Source organism: Gymnoscopelus microlampas (assembly GCF_963454915.1).
Source record: "Gymnoscopelus microlampas genome assembly, chromosome: 5".
Taxonomy (NCBI): domain Eukaryota; kingdom Metazoa; phylum Chordata; class Actinopteri; order Myctophiformes; family Myctophidae; genus Gymnoscopelus; species Gymnoscopelus microlampas.
The window spans coordinates 16952426-16970371 of NC_139942.1; the positions used below are offsets into that span (position 1 = coordinate 16952426).

A 17946-nucleotide genomic window follows, 5' to 3' on the forward strand; every position below is an offset into this window, starting at 1 on the left:
CAGCGACGGGGAGAGCAAGGTCGTAGGTTTTCCTTTCAGCCTTATTCGGTATCTGGTTGTGTTGAAACCAAACGAGATGACGAACATCTAATAAATGTTGTCTATGCCCAACAGCATGTTTAACTAAGCCCCCGTATCTACAGCACCATGCACACACAAACTGAAGAAAAAAACGAATGACCCACACGTCACAAATAGGAAATCAACACGCTAGCTTTTTTTTCAAGCTGGAAAAGAAAAATTAGCGCGCATTCATTCATGAGATTAAGTGCACGTGTCGCCTAGAGCCAATGCCAGATACACCTCTGGCATAAATGGAACTATAAATCAACCAGGCATTCTAAAGCCTAATTTATACTCTTGTCGTGCGGCGCTTGTCGTTTGTGGGAAAGTAATTGATTTTCAAAGCTAGCGAAGCGCTGTTTTTTCCAGCCAGTCAGCCCAAATAGACAACAGGTGAGACGCGTTGTGTACTGTACATTCTTAACCCTGTTACACACCCCATGACCCGTTTGGTTCGTGTTAAAAACAGGCAGTAGGCTCTATGCACAGCAGCCATATTGGAAAGAAATTGGGCCTCTCCTTACTTCCTTCACAGGTTTTGCCAATGATACTAATGAAGGCTTTGTTCCATTTCATGTAACATAGTGGTTCTCAAACTTTTAATTTCAAGGACCCCCATAACTCTTGAGAGTGTACAAATGGAACCAAATGGACCCTTACGGGTCCATTTGGTTCCATTTCTACACTCTCAGAGTTACACACCTTTTTAAAATGCACAACAGTACCCTGACTCTGTTTGACCCGAATGGAACAGAGCCTTCATTAGTATCATTGGTAACACCTGTGAAGGAAGTAAGAAGAGGCCCAATTTCTCTCCAAAATGGCTGCTGTGCATGGAGCCTATTGCTCCAACTCTACTGGTTCCAGGGCGGTTCCCCAACAAATATAGCATAACAATCTGTTTAACCTCTTGAACCCCAGTATCCATATTCCGGGGGGGAACATTAGCCAAAAATAGCCAATCTACACGCTCACAACGTGCCACGTTGTGGCGCGTTGTGAGCTTTTAGATCGGCTATTTTTGGTGAAGAAATGTGGTAAAAAGTGGTCCAAGCACAGAGCCAACCGATGTACTAAGTCAGAGGGTTTAAGTGGTTATTTTTAAAACATTTTAACACAAATTTTGTACGGTGGACAATATTTTCTGATGTGGTTCTGTGGCCAAATATACATAGATTTTGAAATGAAAACGTTTGAGAGCTACTGTTTTAACTCTCCCTTTTCTCTATCTCTCTCTCTGTCTGTCTCTCTCTTACTCTCCTCAGGTTTGTCACGTCGGAGGAGAAGAAGAAGCAGGGTATCCCCCGGGACAACGAGGTGCTGCTCCAGCGTCGCAAAGACCAAATCCAGCCGGGCGGGAACACAGTCAGTGTCACCGTGCCCTACCGTGTCATCGACCAGCCTCTCAAACTGGCTCCTCAGGACTGGTCAGTCACACCTCTTTTTTTTGGGGGCGAGAAAATGGGGTCCGGACCTTTTTGTTGTTGCCGTGTCTGGTTATTTATTACATAAGTCCCAACTTTGGGAGCTTGTTTTTCTGTAAAGTCGCTTGTAAATATTGGTAGTTGTTTTTTTGGGGGGATTTTTTGGGCTCATTTTTTTTTTTTTTTTTTTGACCTCCGTAGCAGATTTGCGTTAAAAAAATAAGTTTTGCACTTGTTTTTCCACAAGATTCTTTGGGAAATAGCCGATCTACAAGCTTGGGTATTTTCAATTAGGCAATGTTTACTGGTTTAAAGTGCTCATGTAGACGAGTCACTTCTTTCGGGCTTGTTTTTCATATACCTGGTTGCCTGTTTCTCTCGCACAATCTGTCAACACTGGTTCGGACCCATTGTTTGGGAAACTCTGCATCAGACTACTGATTCAGTGTGGAATAATTTAACCTGACCTGAAACGCATCTGTGTCACTTTAGATTTCTTTGGCTATTAAAAAATAGCAGATATACAAGCTCATAGCGCGGCACCGAGTGCCGCGCTATGAGCTTGTAGATCTGCTATTTTTTTTTTAAATCTTAAACATATTTTTCAGATTTTTTTCAAAAAACGTAGGATTTAGAAAATATTTTTAAGAATGGCCTCAGGTCTTAATGGGTTAATAATGATGATGATACTAATAATGATGGGATGTGTCTTGCAGGGACCGCGTGGTAGCTGTGTTCGTGCAGGGTCCTGCCTGGCAGTTCAAGGGTTGGCCCTGGTTGCTGCCCGACGGATCGCCCGTCGACATTTTTGCCAAAAGTAAGTTCTGGGCGGTACTTGACCACTTCAAAAAGTTCCCCAAAAAATGGCAGATCTACAAGCAATTTGGGAATTGTATTTAAACCTATCTTTTTATTTCTTTTCACAACAATAAATAATAATGCTATAATAGTAGTATCACAGCTCCTACTTGTATAGAGTTGTTCAGCAGCTGTGGCTTATGTCAGCACCGCACTATCATAGAAAAGTACCATTCTGAGAACAACCAATGGTCACTTTGAAGAACAGAATGAGCATGTAACACACTCATTCCCATCGTATGAGTCCCTAAGTGATGTTTCTTTGTTGAACTAAGTGTTAAAATGTAATTTATTTTTATTAAAGAGTTGGAGTGACGGCCAGATCCCAGTTACTGAACAAACACCCAATAGCAAGGGTTCCCAAACTTTTCAGGCCGTGACCCCCCAAAATGATCATATTTGAACTTTTTGAAATTTAGTTTGAATCGGTTCTACAGATAAATATTGTGAAAATAGCCGATCTAATAGCCGCTTGTTTTGGTTCACTCGACGTGCCGCTTTGGTCGCGCCACAGCAATTATTAGTAGTCGCCCAGGTGCTCCCAATTATATTTTTAGGACTCGCAGATAATATTTCAGCCGCGTTTGTGACCAAAAAGGTCGCAATTCCGAGCCCTGTTAAATAGTCCTAAACAGACAGGGTTCCTCTTTTATTTTCATGTAAAATGTCCCATCTCTAATGTGTGTGTGTGTGTGTGTCTGTCTGTCTGTCTGTCTGTCTGTCTCTGTGTCACCTGCAGTTCGAGCCTTCCATCTGAAGTATGACGAGGCTAAGACGGACCCCCACGTGGCGAAGTGGGACGTGACGGTGCTGGAGCTGAGCCACCACAAACGCCACTTGGACCGTCCCGTCTTCCTGAAGTTCTGGGAAACTCTCGACAGGTGCGTGCTCGTGTGTGTGTAGGGCTGCAACTGTTGATCATTTTCTTAGTGATTGGTCTATCGATTACTTTTAAATGTAAAGTAATGCTGAAATGTAAAGTTCAATTAAAGGTAGGGTAAGTGATTTTGTTTCATTTTTATGTTAAAATAAGTGTTGGCTCTATATTCTCATAGTAGTAGTCATTGCTATAGCGTGTTAGTTCAGTAACAGGACATTTTTTTGGATAGATACACCTCTGGCATAAGTGGAACTATAAATCAACCAGGCATTCTAAAGCTTAATTTATACTCTTGTCGTGCGGTGCTGTCGTTAGTGGGAAAGTAATTCATTTTCAAAGCTAACGACACGCTGGTTTTTCCAGCCAGTCAGCCCAAATAGACAACAGGTGAGACGCGTTGTGTACTGTACATTCTTCCTTCTACACTCCATGACCTGTTTGATTCGTGTTAAAAAAACGAACGCCTAAAAACAGCCAATTGTTCCAACTCTACTGGTTCCAGGGCTGTCCCCAGCAAATATAGCATACAAATCTGTTTAACGTCTTGAACCCCAGAATCAATATTCCGGGGTGGGGGGGGGGGGGGGGGGGCATTAGCCAAAAATAGCTAATCTACAAAACGTCTCTCCAGCTCTTTAATCAGCAGAAATCAACCCAGGAGAGAGAATTCACACAGTATAGGATAAACAAGTGCATTTGGAAGTGATGACACAAAGACATTGACAAAAGTCTTCCTGATTGGCTGAAATTGGGCCCCCACCTTTACTTTACTTTATTTGTTTATTTGGACAGGGCAATGCATATTAATGGACGTCACATGGACGTAAATACACCGGATTTAGCAAAGATGCTAGTTTTCATCCGCAGTCCTCACAAGAAACATAACATCAGAAAACAGACAGACAAACAGTGGAATACATTTACATAACATTACATAGGGAACACTGCATACAAATAAACCTAAAACATGATCACAAATGGCTGCAGCTTTGGTTGTCAAGCAACCATCTTTTCAGATTGATTTTAAAAGATGGAAATGTTGCACAATCCCTTATACGTAGAGGAAGGCCATTCCATGCTACACAACCCTGTATTGAGGACATTTTGACCGATGTTGTTTGCCGGTGCGGCACTTCGCAATCTCCTCGAGTGGTTGCTCTGGTACTTCCCCTATCAGGCTTCCTTTTAATGAATTCACTTAGAGGGGGCGGGCACAGAGCATGTAGGGTCTTGTATATGACCCCAACCTGTTTGAAAATGTTAAAGTTATCAAAGCTAAGAAAAATGAGCCCTTCGGAGGATGTTACAATGATGATATGAGTGAGGCTTCCTGTCAAACACTTTGAGCGCGCTCTTGTAGAGCTGTTTTATGGGTTTGAGAATAGTCACGCCTGTGCAAGACCAGTTTGTGAAACAGTATTCAATGTGTGATAGGATCATACAGTGAAGATACGATCTGGCAGCTCCAACTGTCAGGAAGGGTCTAATTTGTTTAACATTTTGAAGGTTTAATGTAATCGTATTTGTGACTTTCTTCACATACCTGAACATGTATTTACTGTTTACTAAAGATCTGGGGAGAACTCTGTTACTGAACAAACACTCTGTAGCAATGATTACTAACAGAATATAGTGTTTTAATTCTTTCACAAAAATGTTTTTGTTTTAACCCAAAAATATCACTTAACCTACCTTTTACCTATATGAACTTGTGTGTATGCACAATTGTTGTGCTGCTATGCTTAACATGGACAGAGCCCATAACCTCGGCCTCTCTAGCCCTAGTAACAAAACTCCATATGGCTTTGGAGAAGAGTTGACGCTGCAGCATAGCTGTTGCAGACAGACAAACAAAGAGACTTCACGTGGCAATGATATGAGACATGTAGACGAGTGGTTTTCAACCCTTTTCATATCAAGGTCCATTTATTTATTCCGCATTTGAGCCATGGACCACCAATGAGATTTAGCCTCTAAGACCCAAGACTTAAAGACAATTCCATGCTGTATTGATGTGGGAAAGGAGAGATAACAGGCAAACGTTGATCAAAAGAACAATTCTTTAATGAAGTAATGCCGATGTTTAACAATAATTTAACTCTTGAGAGCGTAAAATGAAACTTACGGGTCCATTTGGTTTCATTTTACGCTCTCAAGATATACGATATATTACATATAGCATATTGTATTATATATAGCAGCCCACTTATTATGCCTTTTATTTGTCACATGCTGAAAATAGCAGACCTACGAGCCTGTTTGTCTGCCATACGACGAAGTATGAATCAGGCTTTAGAATGATCTGTAGGATGGGTTTGTTTAACTATCGGCTGATTCAAAGCTGCCATATTATCACTTCCCTCACAGGTGTTACCAATGATGCTAATGAAGGCTCTGTTCCATTTAGTGTAACACAGTAGTTCTCAGATGTTTTAATTTCCACGACACCATAACTCTGACAGTGTACAAATGGAACCAAATGGACCCGTGAGGGCCACTGGTGTAGCAGAGTGTTTCCAGTGAGCCAATATGAACAATATCGGCACCCTGACTCTGTTTGACCAGAATGGAACAGAGCCTTCTTTAGTATCATTGGCAACACCTGTGAATATTTTCACAATGTGGCTGCAGGGCATCATTTACGAAAAAACACAAAGTTCCAATGTGGAGTAAAGAGGTTTCTGCCCGACAGCAACATTGTGAACCGTAGGAAAAGTCCTGTGACTCGTGTTAACGCTGTTGTTTTTTATCTCTCACAGATACATGGTCAAACACAAATCCCACCTCAGGTTCTAAGCTCAGACTACCAGGAGTTCTTCTGCGCCCAGCTCTCCCAGTTCTCCCTGTCTGCCCCCCGCCCCTTCCCCCCCGCCCCCCTAAACACACACACACACACACACACACACACACACACACACACACACACACACACTGCTCTGGACACTGGGACAGGAATTTATTTTGATTGTTTTTGCATTATGTTAGTTTTTGTCTTTTATTTTGGAGGGGGGGGGTCGTAATTTGGGTGATTTTCTTTTCCCCCATTTAGTTTCGGTAAACCATACACCCAACAAAAAAAAAGAAGGATTTTATATGGACAAAAAAAAAATCATGACTTCGGAAGACAAGACACAATCCTAAACAAGATGGAGGCATGTGAACTGAGAGGGAAGGAATGGACTTCTATGTTTTCTTTTCCCCAACTGTAAAAAAAAATCTATTCTCCATTTGAAATAATTGAATAATAATGAATAAAATGGCCTATACAGGCATCAGGATGAAACGTCCACCTTATCTCTTTTTATTTTGATGTGTTTGGGGGGGTGGGGGGGGGTCGGGTAGTGCATAGGGACTCGTCCTCATCTATGTAAAGCAGTGTTCTCAAACGTTTTGATTTCAAGGACCCCCCAGTTTGGTGTGTACTTCGACCACGGACCCCCATAATTCTGAGAGTGTACAAAATGGACCAGTAAGGGTCCATTTGGTGTGAGTTACAGACCCTTAACCCATTAAGACCTGAAGCCGATTCTACAAACGTCTTCTAAATCCCAACAGTATTCTGAAAAAACACATGTTTCTATATCAGTGGTGCTCAAACTTTTTCATGTCAAGGACCCCCAAAATGATGTATTTGGCCGTGGACCCCCATCTCAACATATTTTGTTCCAGGGACTGCCAGAAACAAACATTTGAGTTAAGTGTTCGCTTCAAAATAATATATTCAATGATTTTCACGATTTTTCAAAAATACCCAAAGTGTAAAATAATGCTTTTTTTGCTCAAATCAAAAAGTGACACAGATGCTTCTCCGGGTCTCAATGGCTTAAGGGTCTACTTGGTTCCTAACTATCGACAATTTAGCTGGGGGGATCCCCTGGAGCCCGCGTGGGGACCCCTGGGGGTCCCCCGTGCCCCACATTGAGAGAACCACACTGATGTAAACGGTTCAGCTGTTCCCTGATCGGCCCACCTGTAAATATGGTGGAACGTCTCGGAGCCAAAGGTCTCGTGGGTTAGTGTTGACTTTTTACAGCTCTTGATACTTAAGAAAAGATTCTGTGGTTCTACTAAATGCTGAAGTCAAGCAGTCGGTTCCAAGCTACTATACGTTTCAGCTTTTTTTTTCTTTTTTTGCCAGCTGAGCCCATGGTTTGGTCATGCTATGGCCCTGCAAAAGGTGTCGTATTGTGCGAAAGGACAGAAATGATGGAAAGTAGTGCTTCTCGAGTCTTCTTATGAAATGGACAATAAAGTCTGGTGGAGAAATAATGACCTGTGTGCTGTCTGTTTAATGCTGTGATTTGTTTTAGAATATATCGTTGCTGTCGGGCCAAAAATAGTTTTTTTGTAAATTAACGAAACTTTAAAAAATAAAAGTAACAATTTTGGACATATGAGGTTTCCATCCGACAGTGACGATATACATAATATATGAGTGGTTTTCAAACGTGTTCATAGTGAAAATAGCTGATCTACTGTTTGAAATAAAATTGAGACAAGATCTACAAGCTCAAAAGCTGCCACGGTGCGAGCCTTTGTGAGCTTGAAGAGCTGAGATTTTCACCAACATGCCTAAAAGGGACACCAGGTTGAAAATGGTTGAAATATAGTTTATAGGGTATAGAATGTCTCTGTACAGTGTTAATAACTTTCATTGGTGAAATGATGTATAAAACCCACAGACAGACTTTCAACCTGTTTTGGGCATGTCGTTGAAAATGTAGTTTTGAGTTTATACTGTAGCTCACAACTTTGCTAATTTTGCGCAGCAACTCTTGCACAACACTGTCGTAAGACGGAGTATAAAATAGGGCATTAACTTAAAGAAATTCTAAACTTATATGGATATACAAGGTTTGTACCTGACGGCGACTATATTACCATGTCAGTGAACCATTAGCATAATGTTGCCGTCGGGCAGAAACCTCGTATCTCCATATCCTAACGTTTGGTGTTTTTTCGTAAATTAACGCCCTACTTGATCATACTACAGCGTCACACAAAAGTAGCAGATCTACAAGCTCAAAACGCGGCGCGAAGCGACGCGTTTTGAGCTTGTAGATCTGCTACTTTTGATACTTTTGAATTTGAATCCTGAAAAGTAACAGTTTTGTTTTTTTGGACATATGAGTTTTCCTCCCGACAGACGAAAAGTAAGATGTGTCTTTTAGCTGTCTTGTCTACATTTTGTGATGCTACATGAATGAGTCACATACTGGTGCTGCTCAGTGACTCAGTTTACACACACACACACACACACACACACACACACACACACACACACACACACACACACACACACACACACACACACACACACTCCTTTCAGCTATTTATAGAAACACACTAGAATAGAGCCTGGCCTATATAGATCACAATGAGCAACACACCTGCTCTTTAATACTGTGTGCAGGGCATAACAACATGCACTAATAGGTGACTCATAAAGGTCACGGCGTGTTCATCTATCTCAATGTCTCTGTCTGTGTGTGTGTCTTAAGGGGACACTTTTTATTTATTCATTATTAATTATTTAATTATTTATTAACTTTTAATGAAGAAGTGCTTTGCCTATGGAGCTGGGGAGAGCAGATCAGAGATGTGCGACGGCGCAATAAGACCCGAACTGGCCTTACAAATCAATTCCGAAAGGTACTGGGAGCCAGTGTAGAGTAGCTAAAATGGACGTGACCGTGACGTGGTCGAAATGTTTCTGGACCCAGTTAGAAGGCGAGCCGCTGCATTCTTCTTTTTTTTTATATACAGGTAAAATCCCATTGAGATACAAGATCTGTATTTCGAGGGAAGCGCAGTAGAAATGTCAACAATTTACAACTAAGTGTCAACCATATACAACAAAACAAACAAATATTAACAGAACAGGACCTTCACAATTAATTACAGGGTAAAGGTCATAAGACAACAACAACAACAACAACAATAACCATCATAGAGGGGAAAGTGAATGGGTTTACATGAAAAGAGGTGCTTTTCATGTAAACAATTGCTGGTGAAAAGCTGCTGCAAATATGTAATGGGAAAATAAATGTTATTCTATGCATTATTACTTTTACACCTACATTGTATTTGATTTATTGTATTTCATAATACATTTCCTTATGCAATGCTATATCAAGTATTTTCTAGCACTAGGGGTATGCATATACCTCCCCAAAAATCACTATGATGCCTGACCTTAGGTCAGTTCTGCCAAACTGACCTGCTGGTCTGTCTGCAAGAGATTCTAAGCTGCAGGACTGGCACAAAATGAAGACTCGTTTCAGCCAAATTCAATTCAAATTCAATAGTCCATACAGTTAAATGCTTGAGCTGTGCATTCCTGTTTAAAGAGAAGGAATGGAAAGTCAATGTAGCATACTGTGACCTTTAGAAGGCTACTGTACCATCTCATAATTAGCCTACAGAGGACTGTCCTTTTCCAAAGAGCACATAGGTCAACAGATTTTCTCTAAATCAGGAATTTAGTCCCATTAGGCTCAGTCACTATTAACTGCAACAGTGTTCCTTTAAAACATAAACCTAATTGAAAATTAGGTGAAATTGCAAAACAAAATGATTGTGGCTGTTGCTAATAATTTCCACTTTCAACCTGCCATCCCTATTTTGGGCATGTTTGCTTGTGGGCATACTCCAAGAAAATGTGTTGGTTCTGCTGCGGAACCTCTGTAAATCCTGGGTTGAGGTGTCAAACCACGTCCTGGTATTGTTGTTTGTACGACAGACCAAGGATACTGGCGGTTTGGTACCTGTTTCCTCTTCTCGCATAGCAACAGCGTAGCAACCGCGGGGTACAAGAGAGTCTGCATCCTGTATGAGTGCACAGTTGCTCTGCTGCTTCTGCCCTCTTTATGAGCAGCTCTGAATATATTTCTTTTGTACTTTTAAACTGTATTTTTCTTGTCAGAAGGTAGAATTATTTTGTCTGAACCCATTCAATACAGGAACGCATCTCTGTCATTTTAGATTTTTTTGGGCTATGTTTTTGAAAATTTAAATATATATACATTTTTTTTTTTAAAGCGAACATTTGTAAAATATTTTGTTCCAGGGACCACCGCCCCCCCCCCCCCCCCCCCCCCCCCCCCAGAAGCTTTAAACAAGAGGAAAATAAAGTAATCTAAACATATCCGAAAAGGAGTGAGATGAAGTAAAACGTATAAACTCACACTTCTAATTCTAATTCTCACACTTCTAATTACTCGCTGACTTCCGTGCTTTACATTATACTGCTCTTACAAAGAAAAACATTGTTCCATACTATATACAAAATGTATATTTAAAAAAATACCAAAATATATAATACAGCAGTAACATACTACCTTATAATACTCTATACTGCTATCCATTCCCATCATCACACCAAACCCTTGTACATTGCTTTAAACTGATTGACGTAGTTTCAAGTATTGGGTTTGCACATCAACCATAACTGTTATTTGAGCATGTTTTTTTTTTGGTTGTTTTTATATTAGATCTTTTGAGACTCCAACAACCACGCCATATCGGCACATGTTGCCTGTACAAGGTCTGCCCAGTCGGGCCGCTTCTCTCTGCAGAATTGATTAGATCCGTGTGACCTTTAGCTATCAAAGAGCCCTTTAACAACTCGGGTTGACTGCATTTCAAATGGGAGTCCGAACCATTTACTCACGTACAACATCAGATACCACCGACTGATGCCCTAGAAAGATCTTCATTCATTCGGGCAGTGACTTCGTGCTGACGTCACAAATAATCGCGTTCTCCTTGACTGCGTTTCTTCACACAGACACAGTGGCCCCCGGAAATCCCTCTCCCTTCACAAAAGGGCTCTTAAGACGCCATTGGCCACTCGAGACCTTCACGGTAAAAACCCTCAGTGTTGATCCAACTCCAAAGACTGTACAAATGGAAGCCGTAAGGTCAAATCAGTGTTCTTCGCAAAAGTACCTGGCCTGAGCCAATCCAATCCCCACAGCATCCAACTTTTTAACGGGATGCACCTGTAGCTCCAATCAGCTCCACGCTTTGTTCTAGTAGTCATCCATCCCTCTCCAGGTAAAACCTTCATGAGGCAGGCCTTTCCCACGGCCAGGTTCATCCCAGGATGCAGACAGAGAAAATCTCATCAAACCATTTTGGTTTGTAATATTGTTTATTTCTATGTACGGTTTTGCTGCTCTGTTTGTAACTTATTTTTATACCTTATTTTTTGTTGCTCTGTTTCGATGTGATGTTCTTGTTTTATTTTTGGCTTACTTATTGTACAGCACCTTGTAACATTTGTTTTGAAAGGCGCTCTATGAATACATTTACCTTACCTTACCAACACGTACTGGGCCGCAGACTCCCATTTGAAAATATTTGTTTTTGCCAGGAACCCCCATGAGAGAAGATGTTCGATTAGATTTTGTTCAGAATGCTACAACTTTCTATACTGTAGGTGGAGATGGTGAAAGCTCTGGTCTGTATTGTAATTTTTAAACATTCTCTCATTGGATTACCTTCTAGTCGGTGAAATAATGGTGAAATTAATCTTCAAATCTGGCTTCGCTATTTTGGACATGGGCACGGGCAAGTATGGCTTAAATGGTTAAATAAAAAATCATAAAATCGTCATTTTGCTGGGTCCTCCCAGGAACCGCCCTCAAGGACCCATGCGCGTCCCCAGACCCCACTTTGAGAACCACTGGTGCAGATCCCACCCCCCCCCCCCCCCCCCCCCCTTCCGCCCTCATTCCCATTCTCTCTCACTGTTTCCCTAACAGCCAGGCAGCATCATGAGCTGGTTATCTTGTGTAGTCAGTCACAATATCGTATTCGTTACTGTCGTGTATAGAAATGAGAGACCTTGTATGTACAAAGCCGTTACCTCAGGAAATGGAAAAAAGGAAACGGTGTTCCAATGGATCCAATGTAGGCTAGTCATTATTTACTCACAAGCTCTTCTTAATACTTTTCATTGGTTAAATATGTATAGCCGGTATCCACAGACACACTTAACTACTTTCACTTTAAAACATTTTCAGAAATAGAGATATTCCAGAAAATACATTGAAAGGCATGGCGAGAGAGTATGTTTTACCCCCTGTCTGTCTGTCCGTCCGTCCGTCCGTCCGCCCATCTGTCTGCGAGCAGCTAATCCCCGGCACCGTTGGCCCGGTCGCTGCGAAACTGTGCACACACACTCCCTGGATGCCAATTCTGAACCTCTGCCCCAGATATTTTACATGGGCTTGTTATAGCGCCACCGGGAGGCCGATTTGTGTGAAACCCATTTTGGGATATTACTCCTACAGGTTTTATCCAAACATCACGCACATCGGTACACAGTAACTCTATAGATATTTCATATTCCATCCTGATTGGCTAAGGTTGGTTTGCAGGATTGGTCCGTTTTGAACTAAATGTCTCAAATCATGAACGCAGCTTGCGATTTCCGTGAAATTGTGCACGCACATTCCCACTAGGCCGAGGAAGAAATGCCACCCTTTTCACATTGCCCTGTTATAGTGCCACCAGCAGGTCTAATTTATCAAAACACATTTTTGCAACAAAATGCCTCAAATCATGAATGCATGCACATTCCCACTAGGCCGAGGAAGAAATGCCACCCTTTTCACATTGGCCTATTATAGCGCCACCAGGAGGCCACAATAACCTACCTGACCTGGCGGAGACCTGTGCTCCGAGGAGCACTTTTTCTAGTTCAACTATGTTTTCACCCAACAATAATGATATACATGTATAATGATCTGTCAGTCTGTGTGAGTCACACAATTGACATTCCAATTCCAGTTCTACTGTCAATCGATCAATTTTATTGTCTCCGCCAGCCGCCAGGCCGGAGACTATGTTTTCGCCCCTGTCCGTCCGTGTGTCCGTCCGTCCGTCCGTCCACCTTGTGGATAGTCATGTGATCAAGACGGATCTCTCCAATTTTTCATATTCCATTCTGATTGGCCAAAATTGTCTTTTGGCCAAAATGTTTGCAGGAGTGGCCCGTTTTGAACAAAATGCCTCAAATCATGAACACAGTGTCCGATTGCTGTGAAACTTTGCGCGCGCATTCCACTAGCCCAAGGAAAAAATGCACCCCTACGTTTTCAAATTGGCCTCATGGTGGTGCTATAACAGGCAGATTCACGTTTTGCCCTATAGCTCATGAACTGTATGTCATACAATCAAAACGTTTTTTTTCCAGCTTGGATTCCTTGGATTATAACGCCACTCCCCAAATAAACCACGCCCCATTCCACCAAGTTATCCACCATGTTGAGTTTTTTTCAACTTTGCTGGCCCACAATAAGCTACCTGGCCTGGCGGAGACCTGTGCTCCGAGGAGCAATTTTTTCAATGTTTTAATAGTGCCAATTATCAACGATTGCACATATAGAGCAGGTCAAGACCATACTCTTTTTTTAATGTACAGAGACGCAACAATTCCCCCTGTGACCAAGCTTGGTGACTTCCCTTTAATGGGGAAAAACCTGGAGCTATGTAGCTGGCTTTCTGAGAGAGGGGGGGGGGGCACACAAAGATGCCACAGCAAAGGTAATAATGAAAATGAAAACTGTAATAACAGTCCATGGCCTTAATCCATGGAAACCCTCGAACCTTAGCCTGGGGGGGTCAACAATCACGATCCATGGAAGTCTGTGAGACGATAAAGGTCAAAATATCCAGAGAAGTCAAGTTAGTAACACACATTGATGGCACATGAATGCAAGCAGATGTGAGGGGGGAAGGGGGAGACAGTAGCTTGGGGAGTCATGAGAAGTCCCTCTAAACATCCAGGTTCCTTACAGCCCCTCACCCAATTAAAATATAGGCTACGTTTCTACTCTGAAAATGCATAGCTTACATATTTTATTTTAACATGTCACTTAATACCAAAAAACAAAATGTACATGAAACTGTAAAATTGAAGTAGAATTGTAGTCTATAGCTTTAAAACAGCCTAGGCCTGGCCTAGGCTGAGCTTAGGCCCGGGTGGCCCAGTGGTAAAGTCCCTGCCCACCTGGCACCACCACAGAGGCTGTGGGTTCAAATCCACCGTGGTGGCTCTACGTCCTCCTGGTGGGGGCTCCTCAATGGCAGGTGAGTCAGTAGGATGCAACAGCAGGGACAACACAGACATGTGTGTGGGGAGTAATTAATTGGCATAACAACTTAATTGGGGAGAAAAAGTGTGTATTTAATTATTGGCTGCTCCAAATTTTGGAAAGAATAAAATAAAATAAAATAGGCGAGGGATGCTGTTGTATTATTAATTATTGTTAAACTAACAACTACAGTTACTGGAATATTAAAGCTGCACTATGTAACTTTCATGATCTACTCCAGATTTTAACCCAGGTCTCCTGTGCAAAGTTCTGACATTTTAACCACTGAGCTGGTAGAACCTGCCTGCTTGCTCTGGGGAGAAATGGAATTTTGACCTTCAGGTCACAATTCGTGGACAAAATAACATTACATACTGTACCAAAAAATGACATAATCCATGCTTTAAGTAGCCATACTTGAGTAAATGTACTAGGTTACTTTCCGGGGGAGGGGTGGGACAAGCAAAGGATAATGTCATGAAGATGGAGGATGGATGACAGAGGGCGGGCAAGGAATTGACCAGTGAGCTTCCCCATCAATCAAGGAGGCCGGGGTCTGATTGCAACAGATTGCTTTTGGTAAAACAACCAGGGAAAGGAAAAATCAATACAGAGCTGAGCCTCTGCTCCGGAGACTCCGTGGACAAATAGCATCCACGACTTCCACCATGACTTCCTGGATCCCTTATCTGCGAGGAGCTTCGAGGTTTTCACAATCTGAACCTGTGCTAGATTCAAAATATAGTGTTAATTTAACTCTGAAGTTACCCTCCGCACTTGAATATAATTAACATGAGCACCTCAGCGCCCCCCTTTAAAAAACATTGCTTCCATTGCTTCCCCGAACTCCTCTGTACGCCTCCCAGGGGCTGTACCGCCTCCGTTGAGAAACACTTGTCTAGCACTTGCAAGAATAGAGGATATGCGCATGCTTAAAGTGAATGGCAAATCGAGTGGCAAAGCAACATGCAAAATGAGTTTAACATTGTTTAATGTTTTTTAATGCAATCAGATATGACTTTTCTGTTTGGATGCATGGGCTGTCAAGGCCAGAAAGTATTTTTTTGACACTCAGTAGGCATTCCTGCATAACTTCCGGGTTTGATGATGATGTCACACGCATATCCTCTATACTTTGATTTTATTCAACATTTCAGTCCTTAAGACCTTCATCGGGATTAAAATGTGAAGCACAATGACAATGCCAATCATTTATAATAAGCTACACCTGTGTACACTGCCCTACAAAGCCAAAGTGCAGTAACTACATTTTTGGACACACCAACTTATTTGTGACCCAAAGGTCAAATTAGCCTTTGTGATTTTGGGGGGTTTACAATTACCTCAAGAACAGATTTACAATTAGTGTAATTTCACTTATATATGCCGATACCTCATTTGGCTGACCAGTTGAGTCACTTTTAAACCTATTTTTCAGGGATTTTCCCCCCCGTAGTTACTGCACTTTGGCTTGGTGTCAGGCAATCTGTCCATTGGCTGCATACAGTGAGTCAATCAGAGGGCACAGCCATCACCAAAAGATTGCAATAGCAGCACCATGCACTTCTCCTAATGGTTGGGGGTGGGGGGTGGGGGTCAGTTGCATGAGGTCAGTGGGTCAGTGGTTCAGTGGTTCTCAAGCCTTTTAATTTCAAAGACCTCCAATCCATAACTCTCAGAGTTACAGACCTATAAGGGTACATTTGGAACCCCCTCGAGGAACCCTGGCCTGAGGGTCCCTGGACCCCACTTTGAGGTATGGTAGCCATAGCCTACGAGCTAGGCCATTAATGAGAACTGCAGGGAATTTACTTTAATTTAAAAAACGGATGCTTGCCGCCTGGTCTCTCACCATGGCAACACAAGTGCAGCCTGCTTCATACAGTACTTAATGTGAAATCTGCAGACACACACAGATCATTTAGATTGATAGACCTTCATCGATCCACGTGATTAAATTCAGATGTCATATAGGACTAGGAGACAGCAGTATGAACGAAACACAGGAGAGGTAGTTATCTTAACCGTAATCTGTTATGGTTCTGTACTGTACATTCCTGTAGTCCATGTGCAAGTGTGCCAGTCAAGCAGGAGTCAGTAATACCAAACAACAGAACACAGAGCAGGTTTTAAGTTCTGATATTGGGAGTCATATTATTAATATCACTGATATGCAGCCACAGCCATTCATGGCTAGTTCCTTGAGTTTTTGATATGCAAATCACAATGGCATTGTGATTGGTATTTGATTGTTCTGTGAAGGTGGGGGGTTCTTTCTGAAAGAACTCTGTCTAGTTAACCTTTCACAGAAAAAAAATCAAAAGTGCTGGAGTATATTTAACTTTAAGCGACAAATGCATTGTCAATGGCAATGGATATAGAGCACCGAAGTCTGACGTCACTGCCAGTAGAGGGCCAGTAGAGGGCACTGTTCCAGGGTTACTGTGGACATGTATGCTTGAGATTGACACAGTGGTTCTTACTTATCATGTTCACTTGCGTGCTATTCACTGAAAGATTAGATAAAGGTAAAAGCGCCAGGTAAAAGTTGGAGAAAAGATCTGGTTGGATTTAAACCGGTAACCTTCTGGTTGCAAGTCCTGTATCTAAACCACTGCACCACAGAGGTTCTGACTTGTTCTGTTAACTTAGCCTGACAAAGTTTGTACCCTTTTCCCTTTAAATATCCATTGCCGCATCGACAATGCATGGGACGCTTAAAGTTAAATATCTCCAAAACTACAAATTATTTCAAAAAAAGAAATCTCAAGCATGCATGTCCACAGTACGGGGGATTTTTTGAACTGTGAATGGAGTTTCTAGGTGAAAGTGTTTTTTTGAGGTCCAAAAACCTTCCATCCGCCTCCATTATAAATCTCTGAACTTTTAAAGGAGTACAATTCTAAAACTATGCAACATTTCAAAGATTCCTTTTCAGGCAAACATGTCCACAGTAAGATGAACATTTTAAAGTATGAACGAGGCTACTAGGCGTAAGTATGTAGTTGTAAGCCTGCCTTTAAATATCCATTGCCGCATCGACAATGCATGGGGCGCTTTAAGTTAAATATCTCCAAAACTACAAATGATTTCAAAAGCTATGCAACATTTCAAAGATTCCTTTTCAGGCAAACATGTCCATATTATGATGAACATTTTAAAGTTTGAATGGGGTTTCTATTCTATATATGACGTTTTGAATCTTTACAGTCAGTTCGCCTTCTTTTGGGTCTTGAGTTGAACCAATTACTCCCGCGGAGACATCAAATTTCTCTTTAGGGCCTTGAGTCTTGGGACTCAAGGCCCAAAAGAGAAATTTGATGTCTCCGCGGGAGTAATTGGTTCGACTCAAGACTCTTTTGGGTCTTGAGTCTTGGGATAGAAAAAAAAAGTGCACCAGTTGGATTTGAACCAGGAACCTTCTGGTTACAAGTCCTGTATCTGAACCACTGCACCACAGAGGTCCTTATCTGTTCTGTTGACTTGCGTGGAATTTTCTGAAAGATTATATAAAGGTAAAAGCCCCAGGTAAAAGTTAGAAAGATGTCCTTGCGGGATTTGAACTCAGGACCTTCAGTATGCAAGGCCTGAATCTTAACCACTGCTCCACCATGGT

At 41.8% G+C, this 17946-nt stretch overlaps 1 protein-coding gene across 1 annotated transcript in view; it reads left to right on the top strand.

Annotated features, from left to right (window-relative positions):
- cdc73 (cell division cycle 73, Paf1/RNA polymerase II complex component, homolog) overlaps positions 1-7494 on the top strand; it is a 45361-nt gene extending 37867 nt beyond the window's left edge. The window contains exons 14-17 of the mRNA XM_084058448.1: positions 1329-1490; positions 2204-2304; positions 3085-3226; positions 5985-7494. Coding sequence (XP_083914574.1) covers positions 1329-1490; positions 2204-2304; positions 3085-3226; positions 5985-6021 — 442 coding nt within the window. The 3' untranslated portion in view covers positions 6022-7494. The remainder of the gene's footprint in view (positions 1-1328; positions 1491-2203; positions 2305-3084; positions 3227-5984) is intronic.
- The last annotated feature ends 10452 nt before the right edge of the window (positions 7495-17946 follow it).